Source organism: Dipodomys merriami, unplaced genomic scaffold, assembly GCF_024711535.1.
Source record: "Dipodomys merriami isolate MVZ:Mamm:240054 unplaced genomic scaffold, mDipMer1.0.p SCAF_51, whole genome shotgun sequence".
NCBI classification, from domain to species: Eukaryota; Metazoa; Chordata; class Mammalia; order Rodentia; family Heteromyidae; genus Dipodomys; species Dipodomys merriami.
In genome coordinates, this window is record NW_027206080.1 from 10761970 (window position 1) to 10779669 (window position 17700).

Sequence of the window (17700 nt, forward strand, 5' to 3'; positions counted from 1 at the left end):
ATGACATTTACCATTCTTATAGCTTTGCTTTTGTAAGTGAGAAGTTTGTTTTTAAGGAAGCATATTTGTTTCTAAAAGTCAAACTAATGACTTTTGGGGTTGAGATACATAGATGGGCCCACACAAATCTCTATTTATATGAAGCTTTTTATTTATGTTCTTGAATGGAAGCAAAAACAGTATCATGTTTCCATTAATTTCATGTTCCCATTAATTTTATGTTCACATGAAAACATTTCCTTTTATCTATTAACATTAAGTAGTCTGGATTATAAACGGCTTATAAGTCACTTAATGGATCAAGAGCAATCAATATATACCCCACAGGACTGTTTCTGAAGGTGAACTGATACTAAACTTTAACTAAAACCTCATAATTCTATTTGGACTGAAACATAACTTCAAAATAAATAACTTAAAATTTTTGTTTCTCAAAATCATACAAACTCACTATTTATATTGTAAAATCATTTCAAAGTTAGTCAGGCCTAGAAATTATAACCATAGCCTGAAACTGATCCTTTCCATTTTATACATCCATTTTGTTCTAAAAATATTAAGTATGAATACTAATTTTACCTGTTATTATAAAGGATCACAAAATGATTGGAAGTCCATAAAAATTGTTTGGACAAGTACTTGTACAAGAACAGATAAAGTTAGAGAAAATGTCCGTTACCTGGTAAATGCACTGATAATCACACTTAGAATATTAGTTAGAAATAAAAATCAAGCCGGGTGTCGTGGCTCACGCCTGTAATCCTAGCTACTCAGGAGGCTGAGATCTGAGGATTGCAGTTCAAAGCCAGCCAGGACAGAAAAGGCTGTAAGACTCTTATCTCCAATAAACCACTCAGAAAATCAGAAGTGGTGCTGTGGCTCAAGTGCTAGAGAGCTAGCCTTAAGCTGAAGAGCTGAGGGACAGCGACCAGGCCCAGAGTTCAAGCCCCATGACTGACAAAAAAGAAAAAGAAAAAAAAATTAACTAACCATAGCTTGATCCACCTAGCCAGATAAATTTTAACGTTTTTTTTTAACAAAATAAGCCATAGAATCATGTGTACAATGATTCTATTTATATAACATTCAAAGAGCAAAACAAAACTATAAAAAATGAAATGATGGGACTGGGAAGGTGGTTCAGTGGTAGAGCGCTTGCCTTGCATGCCTGAGGCCCTGGGTTCGATTCCTCAGCACCACATAAGCAAAAGGAAAAAAGCCAGAAGTGGCGCTGTGGCTCAAGTGGTAGAGTGCTAGCCTTGAGCTGAGCTGAGGGACAGCGCCCAGGCCCAGAGTTCAGGCCCCACGACAGGACCCAAAAAAAAAAATGAAATGATTAACAGAAATTTGGGACAGTGGTTACCTCCATGGGGGAGAAATGAATACAAAGTGGGGGACAAATGTTTGATGAGGTCCTTTTGTTCAGCACTGTAGTGTTTAGATATTTATATACATATTTAATATATAAATTTAAATACCTAAGCTAAGTGCTTAGGTATTTATTATTCATCCTTAAACTGAACATGATTTAGACACTGGAGCAAATTAGAAGCGGTGGAATCATGCGCTAAACAATTCCCAGAGCTTGGTTGGAAAATAAAGAAAAGTAGATGGACAGAAATGTAGAGAAGTTTTACAGTGAAATGAGATCATGTGAGTGCCAGGGAAGGAAAGGCTCCAAGGGAGGAAAGAAGAGGGAGAGGAGGTGATGTGGAAAATCATGTGGACTGATTGAAGGGAACAGGACACAGGCACAACTGAGGGAACTGGCCTGGGAAAGGAGAACTACCCATTTCAATCAAAAGGACAGAGGAAAGGATGACAAACACTCAGTGTATTCACAGAGCAGGCAAGCTGAGGGATGATGTGGGAAAGGATAACACTCAGTGGATTCACAGAGCAGGCAAGCTGGGGATCATGTGGGAAAGGATGACACTCAGTGGATTCACAGAGCAGGCAAGCTGCGGGATGATGTGGGAACTCAAGTGCCTCAGGTTATTAGCTGAGAGTAAAGGGTCAGAAATCACAAAGAACATGAACAGATCATCATCAGGGAACAAATTGGCCACAAGTAAATATAGCTGGACTTGAGCATGGCCTCTTCTCTGACTAGAACTCCCCCCTCCTTCCGATGCTATAAGCTTCACCTCAGTTTCTATGTTCTCTGAGACACCTTTTTGATTATTCCATCATAAAATCCTTTTCCTCTAAAAGGCTACGTTTCATTTGAGCAACCACTATCGTACAGAAAGTTCTGTATTGTACATTTCATTTTTGTGTGCATGTGCTAGTCCTGAGGCTTGAAATCAGGGCTTGTAAACTGAAATGCGCTTTTTGGCTCAAGGTTAGCAACCTACAAGTTGAGCCACAGCTCCACTTCTGGCTTTTTGGTGGTTAACTGGAGAGAAGTCTCTCGTGGATTTTCCTGCCCAGTCTGGCTTAGCACTGTCATGCTCAGATCTCAGCCTCCTGAGTAGCTAGAATTACAGGCATGAATCACTGGTGTCTGGCACATAACTCTACATATTATTTACCACTTGTCATTTCTAGACTAAGGATCTAAGGAGGTACAGAATTGGTATAATGACCAGTCCTAGAGAAAAGACTGTTGAACTTCCAAGTTAACAGATAAATATAGACATTTACATAAAAAAACAAAATATTATTAACACTCCAAATCAACAGCTGAGATTTATTATTGCATGCTTATTACCTGGGGGTGGGGGTAATGTTCTACTCAGAAACCTTTCCTATAAATTGAATTTGGATTTGTTTTTCCACGTGACTCTTCAGGGCATTCACATCAGCTGCACAAACCTGGTACTCCATCTTCTCATGATGCTTGGTTCTCTCCAATAAAGCTTCATGTGGTGGAGGTAAGGCATTATAGGAACCCAATAAATACAGCTGGCTAGATGAAGTTTGGCTGATTTCTTCAATCTTTAAGGCCTGCATGATGGCAGGTGCAAACTTTGAGTAATGTGCTGTAGATGAGATAATCACTGGGCAGGTTTTGTCTTGCATTCTGTCTGCAACCACTTTTGCAACAGCAGTGTGTGGATCTAAAATATATCCTGAAGTATTGTAGGTAGAGTTAATAGCTGACAGGCACTCATCCTCAGAGCACCAGTCAGCTACAAAATCCTGCTGAAGTTTCTCAACTAGGATCTTCTCTATTTGGAAGTGATGCTGGCTTTCTAGCTGGTTAAATAATTTTGTCATTAATTGTCCATCTTTATTAGCCACCAAATATAAATGTCGCTCTAGGTTTGAGGATTTGAGAATGTCTATTGATGGTGAGAAGGTTCGTGTTAATTTCCTTTCTCGTAGATCGTAAAGTCCTGTTTTTATAAAGTCAGTCAAAACACGGTTTTGATTAGAGGCACAGATAAATTTTCGAAAAGGGATTCCCATCATCTTGGCATATACTGCTGCTAATATGTTACCAAAATTTCCTGTGGGAATACAGACATCTACTGGGTTTCCAAAAGAAATAAACCCTTGATTAACGAGATCAAGATATGCAGAAGCATGATAAACTACCTGGGGAAGCAGTCGGCCCCAGTTTATGGAATTAGCTGAACTTAAAATTGTTCCATATTCCATGATAAGAAAGCCAGTAAAATCAGAATCATTAAAAATTCTTTTTACAGCTGTCTGGCAAAAATCAAAATCTGACTCAACACCCACTGCTTGTCCATTTTCTCTCTGACTGCCAACTATTTGTGCTTTTTGGAAATCACTGACTCCACTGTGAGGAAAAAATGTGATTACAGCTATTCTTCGCTTGTCATTCTTATTCAGATGGCTAAATGCATTTAAGACTGCACTCCCTGTGTCTCCTGAAGTAGCTACAAGGATCATATAATTGCAACCAGGTGGAATACAGTATGCAAAAATATGAGGCATAAGCTGTAAAGACAAATCTTTAAATGATCCTGTTGGCCCATGGAACAACTCCAGAATGAACTGGTTGCCTGAAAGGTACCTGATTGGGGCAATTTTGGAGCAGGCAAAGTTTTCCCCATAAGCAGTTTCAATCATTTCTCCCAACCTGGCAGCAGGTATGTCTGCAGGATGTATACACCTTTCCAATAGTATTTGTGCCCTTTCTATGTAGGTTGCTCCTACTAGGCTTTTCCACTCGCCAGAGCTTAATTTGGGGAACTCCTTCTCTGGAACAAAGAGTCCACCATCAGAAGCTAATCCCTCGATCACAGCTTCGCTGAAAAATTTTGTTGAAACTTTCTGTTGACAGTCTTTAGGACAAACATACCTTGTTGAAATGAATGTTTCAGAATCCACATCTTGGTATCTTTTAACTGTATCTAGTACTTTCTCTGCTATCTCCTCTGGGGTAGCCCCGCTTTCGCAAAAAACTCGAGCATCATACCACTTCTTATAATATTGTCTTCTAAATTTAAGTATGTCTTTCATAGATGTTCCAGAATTCAGGCCTACAATCATCTTTATGTTCATGAATTTTAGACGATTAATTATATCTGTTAGAGGTACATCCAGATATATAATTATTCCATTTTTCTTCAGATGCCACATGCTAGCATCATGCATGGGATTGGACCCACTAAGGGAAATGACACTTCCAGATGCAGACATGTTTAACACAGCTTTTCCTTCCTCTTCTAAAAATTGCTCATTACCAACATCCTGCAATTTTTTAGAAACTTTCATATTCCATGTTTTTTCAAGGATATCATCATCCACATCTATCACACAACGATCCAGTTTCTGACCTATTATTTTGCCCACTGTGGTTTTCCCAGAACCAGGAGGCCCCATCAGAACAATGTTTTTGTCTCCAACAAGAGAATGAGTTGAATGCCATGACTTCCTTAATTCTGCAAATGCAAAAGTTCTTGAAAGAAACAGCCATGCGTGTTTATCCATTTTAACATGTACACTAGAAAAACATTTCTGTGTTATCAGCTTCAGATGCTGGCATCGGTTAAAGTGGAGCATTCTCTTTTCACTTTCCTGCCAAGTCGACCTAAGAATTGGCTTTAGCCCTTTTCAAGACATAAAAACAAGAAAGATACTTGGTTATGTATTTCAACCAACTGTTAAAAAACCCTCACTGAATATAAGTATATTCTCAACATATGAAATGCTTAAAAATACTGTCATCCAAATCCCCATATACTGCAATATTCTTCTCATAATAAGCTCTTTTCTTTTTTATTATAATTATTAATGTTAATTGTACAAATAGATTGGCTTTACTGTGGCATTTATATATGTAAATAATAATACCACCCTCCCTTCCCTCTGCTTTCCAATCTAATCTATAACTGTCTCGCTTCTATTTTCAGATCATTTCCCCTATGTGAGGGAAAGCATGTAATATTTGTTAAGAATACCTTTTCAAATCTCAATACACTGAAAAACCAAAACTTGTAAAAAAAAAAAAAAAACTATGCAATTTCCAGCACAACCTTATTGTAACTATAAAGAATAGAAATGGCTGGGCGCCAGGGGCTCATGCCTGTAATCCTAGCTACTCAGGAGGCTGAGATCTGAGGATCATGGTTCAAAGCCAGCCCAGGCAGGAAAGTCCGTGAAACTCTTATCTCCAATAAAAAAACACCAGAAAACCAGAAGTTGCACTGAAGCTCAAGTGGTAGAGCACTCGCCTTGAGCTGAAGAGCTGAGGGACAGTGCTCAGGCCCAGAGTTCAAGCCCTATGACCAACAAAAAAATAAAGAAAGAACAGAAGTGTTACTCAGAAAATACCATCAAAGGTTTTAAACAAACAGAATTCAGTGTGTGTATATACATGTCTCTTTATATACATACATATACTAAGTATGCATATATACAAAGTATACATTATACTTAGTGTATATACATACTTAGCATACATATATACACTGAATCAAGTTAGTATTTCTTTTCCTTTCATGGAATATCACAATAAAATTGTTTCATGAATTATTGTTTACAACAGATATAAAGAGCAGTTGGGACTGGGCACTTATCACTTGAAATTCACAATTATTAACAATATTTTCAATATTTTCCTTTATTTATATGAACATGATAAAAGAGTAGCATTTTATTTATTAACTTATATTTACTTTTTATCATAGAATTCACAACAGTGAGCTAGAATGAAATAATATACCTACATATAAAGTATTTAAATAATTTTCTAAGCTGTAGAACAGTTATGATATTTTATTTCCTATCCTATCTGTCTTTTACATGCATACTGTTAAGATCATGTTTACATACTGTTCACAATCTAGACTTTAAAAAAGCCAAAGTTCACGCCTATAATCCTAGCTACTGAGAAGGCTGAGATCTGAGGATCACGGTTCAAAGCCAGTCTGGGCAGAAAAGTCCGTGAGACTCTTATCTCCAATTAACCACTAGAAAACTGGAAGGTGCTATGGCTCAAGCAGTAGAGCACTTGCCTTGAGCTGAAGAGCACAGGGACAGCGCCCAAGCCAAGTTCAAGCCCCATGACTGACAAAAAAAAAAAAAAAAAAAAAAAAAGCCAAACTGAAAGTTACTTTATGCTGATAATTAAGAAAAATTATTAATCAGTAGTGAGGTCAAATTCTTCATGAATATAACATGATCTGCATGGATCTATCACTTCTGATTCTGTTTCTACAAACATTTTAATGCAAATTCCAGATTCAAGAGAAACAGCCAGGAAATTCAATAACATTCCAAACGACCAGAGGAAACATGATTCTGGCATTCAAAGATGCTCTACAATCCCCATACTAATCAAGCCTCTGTTTTTGGAAATAGACTCACCATATTTTACTGAAATAAAATATATGCCAGACAAGTCAATTTTTTGTCATGTAAAATACAATTCAGCAACTGCTGAAATATTCAATTAATTTACTTATGTAACTTTACAGATACCCAGTGGGACTTTTCACATTTGTTGATAGAATGCCACTAAACCATATAAAACATTAAATGACATAGTTATGTATATTCTGAACACTTGATTATGTACTACTAATTATGCCACTTAAACTTTTGTGTAGACATTTAAACCATTTTAATCTAACTCTAAATTTAACTTACAAGTAAACTAAGAACCGTCAAGAGAAGGAATTCATTTCCTTATCTGACTTTACAGCTTGCATGTGCAGTACTCAGCTCCATTGACTTGTGAAGACAGGAAATGCAAGAACTAGCCTCAGGCAAAGAGATGCTGGTGCTGAGGCAAACAGTGGGATCTGCAATAGAAAACATTTCCAGTTAGCTATGATTGATACCTTGTCATAAAATTCTACACACAGATGATCTATTAATAAAGAATACACCTGATATCTCAGAAAGACAGAAAAACTAATTTTTTCACATTTTCTCAAATCTGTTATTAATGAAGATATTTCACTTTGTTTTTCAACATGAATCTTACTGTGGGAAATAATTCTTCAGCATAGTACTAGGGGCATTTCTACCATTGGCAATAAAAAAAGCATTATAAACCAAGTAATAACGTAAAATCTTTCAAAACCATGCTTGAGTTTTATAATTTCACTGTGTTTTGCCAAAAGAAAAAAAGTCAGTGGACACAAGGATGAAGTGAGTGTCTAGAGCTGTTCTTTCAAGTTGTCTTATTTATCTGAATCACCATATTATTTGCAAATATCATCATCTACTGTACAAAAAAGCTCAAATAAAGCTTGTGTCACATACAGGTATCTCCTAACTACTAAAATGAGTCAAAATAAATTGAAAGAACACAGCAGGGGGATAGAAACCAAGAATATTTGTACACAGTATTATTAATCCTTGCCAAATGAGTGTATTTTTTATGATTTGGTTTAGGAGCTTTGATTTTTTTTAGGAGCTTTTAGGGAAAATAATGGTGTTTATCCTGAATGAACTATTTACTATATGTAGTCTGTACTCCAGGACTAGAAGGAATTGTAACTTAACCATTTCAGCAATTTATTTCATTGAAATGTATTCTAGTACTGTACTCTAGCCTATTTTAAAGCACTACACAAAACAGATCTATTAACCTCCTATTCAACAAGTTTTTGCTTACATTATTTCAGGGTCTTTTGAGTTTGCCATACATAGTTTTCTTTCTGATCTCTGTGTCAGTAATAATTGTATATTATTAGAATATATAATATATATGAGTAGCTCGGTTTGGGGTTTTTTGTTTTGGGGGTTTTTGCCAGTCCTGGGGCTTGAACTCAGGGCCTGGGCACTATTCCTTAGCTCTTTTGCTCTACCACTTGAACCACAGCTCCACTTTTTGCTTTTTGGTGGCCACAGTTAGGAGTCTAACAGATTTTCCTGCCACACAATCCAGAGACTTCAGATTCCTGAATAGGTAGGATTTCAGATGTGAGCCACCAGTACCTGGCTCCTCATGCATTCTTTTAAATTTCACCTTGTTTCTCTCTTCAAAAGACTTTGAGGGAGCAAAATAAAGAAAAATGACACTTCAATTTATAAATTCCTTATTAATAATTGTCCCGTCACAAAAATTGCTAACACTAGAAAGGAGTTAAGTGCTGTAACATGCAACAAATATTAACTTCTAAAGAAAATGGGTATATTTTATTTATACCTTATTTTATAATACTTAGCCCCAAATTAACTTTGGAGTCTATTTTAAGCTAGCAAAAAACCAAAAGGAGAGAAACTGAAGCTGTGGTATGAAATATTTATGAGTCCTTATTTAAGAGATAATTCCATTGAAGCTCATTTTTCATGGTAGTTAATGTCTTATAAGTTACCACATCAAATTAGTAGCACTGAAATATTATTCTTAGGAAAAATGCAGATTTAGGTGCTTAGAAGCCTCCAGTCATATTTTCCCCAACCAACTACTATGTAATCTTGTTCTCTGTTTAAAGACATCTTTTTTGGGGGTGAGGGGCCAGTCGTGGGGCTTGAACTCTAGGCCTGGGTGTTGTCCCTGAGCTCTTCAGCTCAAGACTAGCGCTCTACCACTTGAGCCACAGTGCCACTTCTGGCCTTTTCTGTTTATATGGTGCTGAGGAACCAAACCTTGAGCCTCAAGCATGTGAGGCAAGCACTCTACAGCTGAGCCACCTTCCCAGCCCTAAAGACATCTTATTTATATTATTTGTTCATTGTTATGAGTTTACAGTCAATAACAGTCTAACTCCTGATTGTATGAAGCTCATGTTATACATCTGTTCTCTCTCTAAAGCCTTCTTACCATTGGAGATAGATACTACACAGCATTTCAGCACTCAACTTATAGATGACTTTAAACCACAAAATCATATGAAAAGGACATTTACAGAATGAAAGCTAAAACAAGAAGATAAGAGTATTACCTATTTGATATGTCCATGAACCACTGTGAAAGTGTTTCCAAGTGTTTGTTTTGGGATTGAAATTACATTATAGTCAGTGAGAGACCCTAAGTTTGTAATCCATGAGCATTGAATATCAATTGTTCATCATTTCCTTTACTTAAAACTATTTTACTAAATCTTTTCATCTATTAATATTTTGGGGGGGTCCAGTCATGGGGCCTGAACTCTGGGCTTGGGCGCTGTCCCTCAGTCTTCAGCTCAAGCGCTCTACCACTTGAGCCACAGTGCCACTTCCGGCTTTTTTTTTTTTGCTTATGTGGTGGTAAGGAATCAAACCCAGGGTCTCATGCATGCAAGGCAAGCGCTCTACCACTGAGCCACCTTCCCAGCCCTCTATTAATATTTTAATACCTATTTCAGCGTAGTGGTCATGAACAGGCAGTTTCCCTTAGCCAAAAGATAATCCTATTTCAAATGAAATGGAAGCCAATCACAAAAGACTCAGAAAACAAAAACTAAAGAACATACATCTTGCAAGTAATCAGATATCACTGTATTTCTAATTCTAAATATAATTTGTAATGTAAATTCTCCACAAAATACTTTAGTTATACTAACTTTGCAGAAGATGGAATGTCTGCACAATTCCATTACACACGGATATTTTCCCAGTGCTAGGGATAGTAGCAGGGCCTTGTACATGCTGGACAAGTACACTGAGCTACACCTCATCCTCTAATACTAATAATTTTTACATCGGTTTTGTGCTTGATATGGTGGCTCATGTCTATAATCCTACCTACTCATGGGGTAGAGATCTCAGTAGGTTGAGATCTGTGATTGAGGATCCTGGTTCAAAGCCCAACCTGAGCTGACAAATCCTTGAGATGCTCATCTCCAATTATCAGAAAAAAAAGCCAGAACTAGAGGCATGGCTCAAGTGGTAGAACACCAGCTGTGAGCAAAAAGAAGAATGTAAGACCCTGAGTTCAAAACTTAGCACTATTGCCAGGCGCTGGTGGCTCACGCCTGTAATCCTAGCTACTCAGGAGGCTGAGATCTGAGGATCACAGTTCAAAGCCAGCCCAGGAAGAAAAGTCCGTGAGACTCTTATCTCCAATAAACCACTTGAAAACTAGAAGTGGCGCTGTGGCTCAAGCAGTAGAGAGCTCGCCTTGAGCTGAAGAGCGCAGGGACAGCACCCAAGCCCAGAGTTCAAGCCCCACGACCGACAAAAAAATCAAAAAACAAAAAAACAGCACTACTGGCATGTACACGTGTCCACACCCATCCATGTGATACACACACACACATTTAGGGTCACAATAGGTGACTTCTGGTCACTTATAATAATGGAGCTTTTTTACCCATTAACTCCAATGGGTTGTTTTTTTTAATTTAATTTTATTGTCAAGGTGATGTACAGTTACATAAGATAATGAGTACATTTATTGTCCAACATTGTTATCCCCTCCCTTCTACTTTCCTTTCACCCTTACTCCCCCTCCCAAGTTGTAAAGTTTATTTCCAACATAGTGTCTTGTAAGTATCATTGTTGCATTGGTTTACCCTTTGTCCTGTGTCTCACCAGTTTGTTGTTCCCTTTCCCTTCACCAAATCAGATAAATGTATATACAAGACATTTTTCTATAGAAAGTCTCTAGACATCAAGGTCTAGCTCAACGGAAGTGCACTTGCCTAGAATGCATAAATCCCTGTGATGTTGCTTTTTTTTAATGATGAAAACTAGCTATAAATCAATGCATTCTCAGCAATACTATGTCATAATTGGACTCATCACCTGATATTAATACAATCTCTGAATTTCTATGAGGTGTCTAGATCTAGTGCCATATTAAAGAAAGCCATTGACGGGCTGGGAAGGTGGCTCAGTGGTAGAGCGCTTGCCTTGCATGCTCAAGGCCCTGGGTTCGATTCCTCAGCACCACATAAGCAAAAAGAAAGAAGCTGGAAGTGGCGCTGTGGCTCAAGTGGTAGAGCGCTAGCCTTGAGCTGAAGAGCTGAGGGACAGCGTCCAGGCCCAGAGTTCAGGCCCCCCCCCAAAAAAAGCCATTGAGGCTTAAAAACGTATTTAAAATTTCTGTTATTTTACATCAATAAATTGCTTTTCAGTAAGTTTAAAACTGCAAAAATCAAATACAAATCAAAATAAAAGTCAAACACAAATACTAAAATGAAATACAGTGGCAACAGGGGATAAACCAAAGGAGGGAAAATGAAAGAAACAAAAAATAACTTCACATAGTACAGTAATAACAACAACAACAAAGAAAAACCTCGTTTCCATATCTTGGAGTTCATTTAGATTATCATCATCTTATATGGTCATATGTACATATAGCTATTGAGCTGTGGTGAGCCTCTGCAAGGATTATCCCAGGCATATACTAATTTTTACAAATGAGGGAAATGTTTCTTTGGGTCTGGCTTACTCCACTTAATATGATTTTTTCCAAGTCTTTCCATTTCCCTATGAATAGGATGATGTCATTCTTTCTGATGGAAGCATAGGACTCCATTGTGTATTTTCTTGATTCATTCACCTACTGAGGGGTATCTGGGTTCCATATCTTAGCTATGGTAAATAATGGTGCAATGAACATGGTTGTGCTGGCAGCTTTAGTATGGCCTTGTTTGTGGTCATTTGGGTTAATGCACAGGAGTGGGATTGCTGGGTTAAAGGGGAGCTCTATGTTTAGTCTTTTAAGGAACCCAAATGAGTTTTTTTAGATACAAAAGATATTTGCCATCCAAATAGATCAATAAAAAGGTAGTAAAGCAGTATCACAACTAAAACTTTACAAAAATAAAACGAATGTACATTTGTATGTAACAATTCAAGTTATCATATAACCCCAGGCACAGATTTGACAATTTTACTCTAGGCAAGAGATTAAACTAAATGAAGAATTTAAGAAGGATGAAATACAGAAATGAATACTAATACATTTACATGTTTTTGTGTGCTGGTTCTGGGGGTTGAACTCAGGGCCTGGACACTGTCTCTAAGCTTTTTCACGCAAGGCTAGCACTCTGTCTATTGAGCCACAGCTCCAGTTCTGGCTTTTATGATGGTTAATTGGTGATAGACTTTCAAAAACTTTGCTATCCAGGCTGGCTTTAAACTGCAGTCCTCAGATCTAAGCCTCCTGAGAAGCTAGGATTACAGGCATGAGCCCTGGCTACAATGATATGTTAAACAGGAAGTACATACTAATTTTAGCAACCTATTTGCAACTGTATTTTATAGGTTTACCATTATATGATAATCAACCAAAATTATATTCTAGCACATAAAAAAGTTTTACTTTCAAAACAATTCATAATTTTTCCAATCCTACAAAAATAGTATAATTTTCAAATAGGAAGAATTTTTAAAACCCTAATTTAGCTTTTGCCATAAATTTAAGTGTTTGCTATTATATACCTTTCTGAAATAAAATGCAAGAGAGCACTTCAAAAATTACTTAGAGCTCAGCATGGCGGTACATGCCTGTAACCCCAGCACTCCAGTGGCTAAAACAGGAGGCTGTGGAGTTCAAGGCTAGCCTGGGGTAAATAACAAGTTCAAGACCAGTCTGAAGTATATAATAGGATACTGTCTTTAAAAAAAAACCAAGGCCTAGTTCAATGGAATCACACTTGTCTAGAATGCATAAAGCCTTGTAGTGTTGCTTTTTTTTTTTTAATGATGAGAACTGGCTATAAATCAATGTATTCTCAGAAATACTATGCCATAAATGGGCTCAACACCTGATATTAGTACAGTCTATGAATTTCTATGAAAAGTGTCTAGATCTAGCACCTTATTAAAGAAAGCCACTGAGGCTTAAAAACATATTTAAAATTTCTGTAATTTTATATCAATAAATTACTTTTCAGAAAGTTAAAAACTGCAACAACAACAAAAAACTGGGCGTCGGTGGCTCACGCCTGCAATCCTAGCTACTCAGGAGGCTGAGATCTGAGGATTGCAGTTCAAAGCCAGCCCAGGCAGGAAAGTCCGTGAGACTCTTAAAAACCAGAAGTGGCACTGTGACTCAAGCAGTAGAGCGTTTGTCTTGAGCTGAAGAGTGCAGGGACAGTGCCCAAGCCCAGAGTTCAAGTCCCACAACTGACCAAAAAAAAAAAAAAAAAAAACACCAAAAAACATCAGGCCATTAATTAGCCAAGAGTGAGACAGGCTATGCTGCTTTGGACAACTGACTCCAAATCCTCTCTACAAGACCTTCAGTTAGTTATCCACTTCCCAGGAAATAGACCAGATCATGCTTTATAAGGCTATGTTCTAATACAAGGACATATAACGAACAGCATCATTACACAAGTTCATCACTCACTTATCTTCATCAGAAACTATGCTATTCTTGCTATTGGGGGAGGGGGCGTCTGTTGTTAAATATCCTAATGCTCTCAAGTATTTAACTGAAGACTTTTAAGCACCATTCCCAGTGCTGCAACTTCAAATATTTTAGAGGCCTGCCTGCTGAAGACATGATTCAAGTGGTAGAACATCTGCCAACATGAAGCTCTGAGTCCAAACCAATACTGTAATCCCATCTCTCTCTCTCTCTCTCTCTCTCTCTCTCTCTCTCTCTCTCTCTCTCTCTCTCTCTCACACACACACACACACACACACACACACACACACACACACACACACACACACACACACACACACACACACACACACACACACCCCTATATTTTCCTTTTAGTTGTCTTTGGCCAAAAGCCAAATTTGCTTATGTATAACACACTACATGCCATTTATACTAAGGATCTGTGCAAACAAACCACAATCTACAGGCCAAACCTGTCATCACTATTTGTGTAAATTGTCTCAGTGACACACCACTTTGCTCATCTCTTTTTCATTCATCTGTTTACTATAGTATTATTTGTGGCTGCTTTTGAGCTGCAATGTCAGACCTGTGCAATTTCCAGAAACTACCTGTTCTGAAGAGGCTAAAATATGTATTCTTATCTTTTATACCTTTTGATCCATAAAGCAATATAGCAACACTGATTCCCTGTGGATGTGCTGTGGGACTTAGGTATTTTTTTGAGCACTCCTACCTGTTTAAACATAGTTTCAACTCTCTAAAAAAAGTTCCTTTCTCAATGACCTAACAGCCTCATCATGACTGTAAATTCACATACTACAGTGAGGTGGTATTAAGAAAATTTGTCTAATATCTTTTTGAAGCCCAATGAAAATAAAAACATCGATGAAATTATTTTGTTTCAGGAACCCCAGGACGACAACGCTAGCAGTAGCCAATTGAAGCTAACTAGAGATAATCACACTTTAGTTACTGGCTCTTTCAGGAACTGAGTTATGCATAGTCCCAAGGGTTCCTTCAATAGAACACTTACAAGCCTTAGGGCTGGGATACTGCTTAGTGGTACAGCATTTGCATTAGTGCTTTTGGGGTCCTTGATTTGAATCTTAGCGCTGAAAAGATACGTAAACCTTAGCATTTTAAAGCCAATGAGGTTATCATTCTATGAGTCTTTGGCTCAAATTTCAGAATAAGCAGGAACAGGGGTACCAAGGGAATTTCCTCTATATATGCTAAGAAATAAATGAATAAAAGTAAAATACTCAAAGTGGTAGGGACAGCGAGGTATAGACAGACCTAGTCTACATATAAATCTAAAATGTTTTCGATGACAGAAACTCAGACGTAAACGTTCAGAAAAATCACACTCCCTCCCAAAAGGTCAACCATCTGAAATGTTTGGTCAGTGCCTGGAGTAAAAAGTAACACTTGATCAAACTGGGCGATACAAAGTTAAAATTATTATCTAATGAAATTCTGTAAGAGCTCCCAAAACACATTTAGGATAGCTACCTGGATAGGCCCCCAAAGTTGATCCAACCTTCATGGCACTTCGTCCCTCCCCCAGGCACCCCAAATGCAGTTACTGTCCCTTATGTATGAAGAGCTTCATTCCCCTGAGGCCTCTCTGTAGGGCTCGATCCAGAACCGCTTATTTTCCTTCCAAACCATTTAACCCAAATGTCTTTTTTGAGACTGGAGTAAAGGATGTGACAACTTCAGCAGCCAGAACACCACCAACGGAAGCCCAGCCCAAATGGTTCAAAGGGGAATCAAAGTGCTTTTCGGAAAGAGAAATGTCATAACAATAATAACATATAAAATAATCACAATTATTAATAATAGTAATAATAATAAGGGCCCCAAAGCATGAGTAGAAGGGCCCATTTCAAGGCCGCTCCTCCACAGGTGCGTGGGGGGGGGGATGGGGACGCGGGCACAGGTGACAGAGCTGCCACCTGCGGGCCGGGAGGGCGCAGGCGCTCATGGGACAGCGGTCACCACGGGCTACGGGGCCTGCGGGGACCGGGCGGGAAACAGCGAGACAAATGACATTACAACCAAGAAGCGGAGGGAAAGGGCGACGGGGAGGGGGCGGCATGCGATGGACACAGACGGGCCTCTGCTTTTTCCTTTCTTCGTCCTCCAATAACTCACCAAGAAAAGCACACTGAGAAGACGGGCAAAGGAAAGGAAATGGCACCAAGTGTCCAGAAGCCACCAGTGCCGCCTCGGTAGACTGAGCCCAGGGAGCCCAAGCTCTCACCCCGGCCCGCCCACTAAGCCCCCGCGCCGCGGCCTCTGCGCCTGCGCTGACCTGCGCGTCCGCGGTCCGCTTCCACGCCCCGGGCACGTGACTCTCCCGAGCTCCGCCCCCAGGCCTTGGGGCTTCTCTTTTTCTCCCCCTGGCTTGGGCTCTGCGTCCGCGCGGTCCGCCCCTCTCGGCATTGGGGCGTGCGCACTAGAGTCTTCTAGTGTGACGCCTGCGCACCTACGCGCTGCTGCTTGTAGTCTTATTTTTTTCCGTTCGTTCTCCCCAAATACACTGACAAAAGCAAAATGGATTCGGGGATGTTGTGTTCTTTTTGTTTTTCATAAAATCACAGAGGCAGAAGAAGATGTTAAAAAAAAAAAAAAAAACAGAAGAAGAAACCTGGTTTGCTAGGCTGGCTTCCACTGCTCCGTTGCCTAGTAACTGTTTCCACAGCAACCACGCCATCAACAAGGCCAGGCAGTCCTGGAAGGACCTGACCCTGTATTTTCTTCACTAGAGAGGGTTGATTAGAAAGGGAGGTCTTCTGCAAAGCAGTAAGAGGAAGGGGGAGATACTAGTATAGTAAGGAAAGCTGAGGGTAGTGGTGTTTCGTCCATTTGTTGACCATGGACCATTCAAGGTACCCTTCTGAGAGCATTTATAACCTCATACCCAGTAAGGAGAAGGAGCCGCCCCAGCGTCCTAGGTATGTAAGCCAAATTGACCGCTTAAAACAAAAATGGGGAATTAATTGTTCCATTTCAGGATAAACTGAACAGACACATCAGAGAAGTTTAAAATATACTTTTTTGTCTCAATAAAGTAAACTTGGACAGCTTTTTACAGAAGAGATGAGCAACCCTAGGTGATTAGCATTTCTCGATTATTTTGTAATTTATTGTAACTATTTTGTAATGAATCTAGTGGTATGTAGTGTGGCATACAATGTAGGGTGAAACGTCGTGGTACTGTTGAAAAGAAAACCACTTTGCCATCCTTTTATCAAGTGGGATTCTTGATGTTTTTCTTTTGGGGAGCTCCGTGCTGCATCTCTTTCTTTCTTTTATTTGTCCATCATGGGGCTTGAACTCTTGGCCTAAGCCTCTTCAAGGCTAGCTCTCTACCACTTGAGCTACAGCACCACTTCCAGTTTTCTGGTGGGAGATAAGAGTCTCACGGACTTTCATGCCAGAGCTGACTTTGAACCGCGATCCTCGGATCTCAGCCTTCCAAGTAGCTAGGATTACAGGCGTGAGCCACCGGCGCCCGGCTTCTGTGTTACATTTCTAACTTGCCATTCTGCAAGCATAGCACTCCTCTCTCCCAAAATTATTGTCAAACACAAATTCTAACTTGTTTCTAAGCACCAGCGTGTCTATTGCTTATGAGATAGTTTTTAAGGGCTCTTTCAGATCCAATGGCTGAATGAAAAGGAGACTGGTTGTGACTGAGTTAAATTTTTCACCTAGTTTTTATAGGACATCTAATATTCTCAAAATATTAGGTAACTACAAAGTAAGCTATCTTGTGTAGGTGGTACTTAGAATTGTTTACATATTATAGGGAGAACAAACAGTAACCACTGGAAAAAATTGTCTTTCCTCCCAGGACTTCCAAAGTTTCCCTTTAACTTTTCTTTATGTAGATCAAGATTACTCTAAAAGACCTCTGGGCTAAAGGCTCTACAACTAGTTGTTTTGGAGGTCTTAAATAAAATTTCACTTGCTTTCAGATATGTAAAAGAAATTTAGTGGAATAGACAATGCCTAAGGTTTCTTTC

At 38.9% G+C, this 17700-nt stretch overlaps 2 protein-coding genes across 3 annotated transcripts in view; one reads left to right on the forward strand and one right to left on the reverse strand.

The window, feature by feature from the left end:
• Positions 1-16134, reverse strand: Thnsl1 (threonine synthase like 1). Of its 2 annotated transcripts, none has more exons than XM_069998302.1 (3): positions 15984-16134; positions 7069-7223; positions 1-5027 (listed from the first exon to the last, which is right to left on the reverse strand). In XM_069998302.1, the coding sequence occupies exon 3, from the start codon at positions 4978-4980 to the stop codon at positions 2734-2736; it is 2247 nt and encodes a 748-aa protein (XP_069854403.1). In that variant the 5' UTR covers positions 4981-5027; positions 7069-7223; positions 15984-16134; the 3' UTR covers positions 1-2733. The 2 variants fall into 2 exon arrangements, with proteins under 2 accessions (XP_069854403.1, XP_069854402.1); XM_069998301.1 differs by lacking the exon at positions 15984-16134 and adding an exon at positions 15824-15945.
• The window catches only part of Enkur (enkurin, TRPC channel interacting protein), a 15189-nt gene continuing 13603 nt past the window's right edge, over positions 16115-17700 (forward strand). The window contains exon 1 of the mRNA XM_069998303.1: positions 16115-16626. Coding sequence (XP_069854404.1) covers positions 16547-16626 — 80 coding nt within the window. The 5' untranslated portion in view covers positions 16115-16546. The remainder of the gene's footprint in view (positions 16627-17700) is intronic.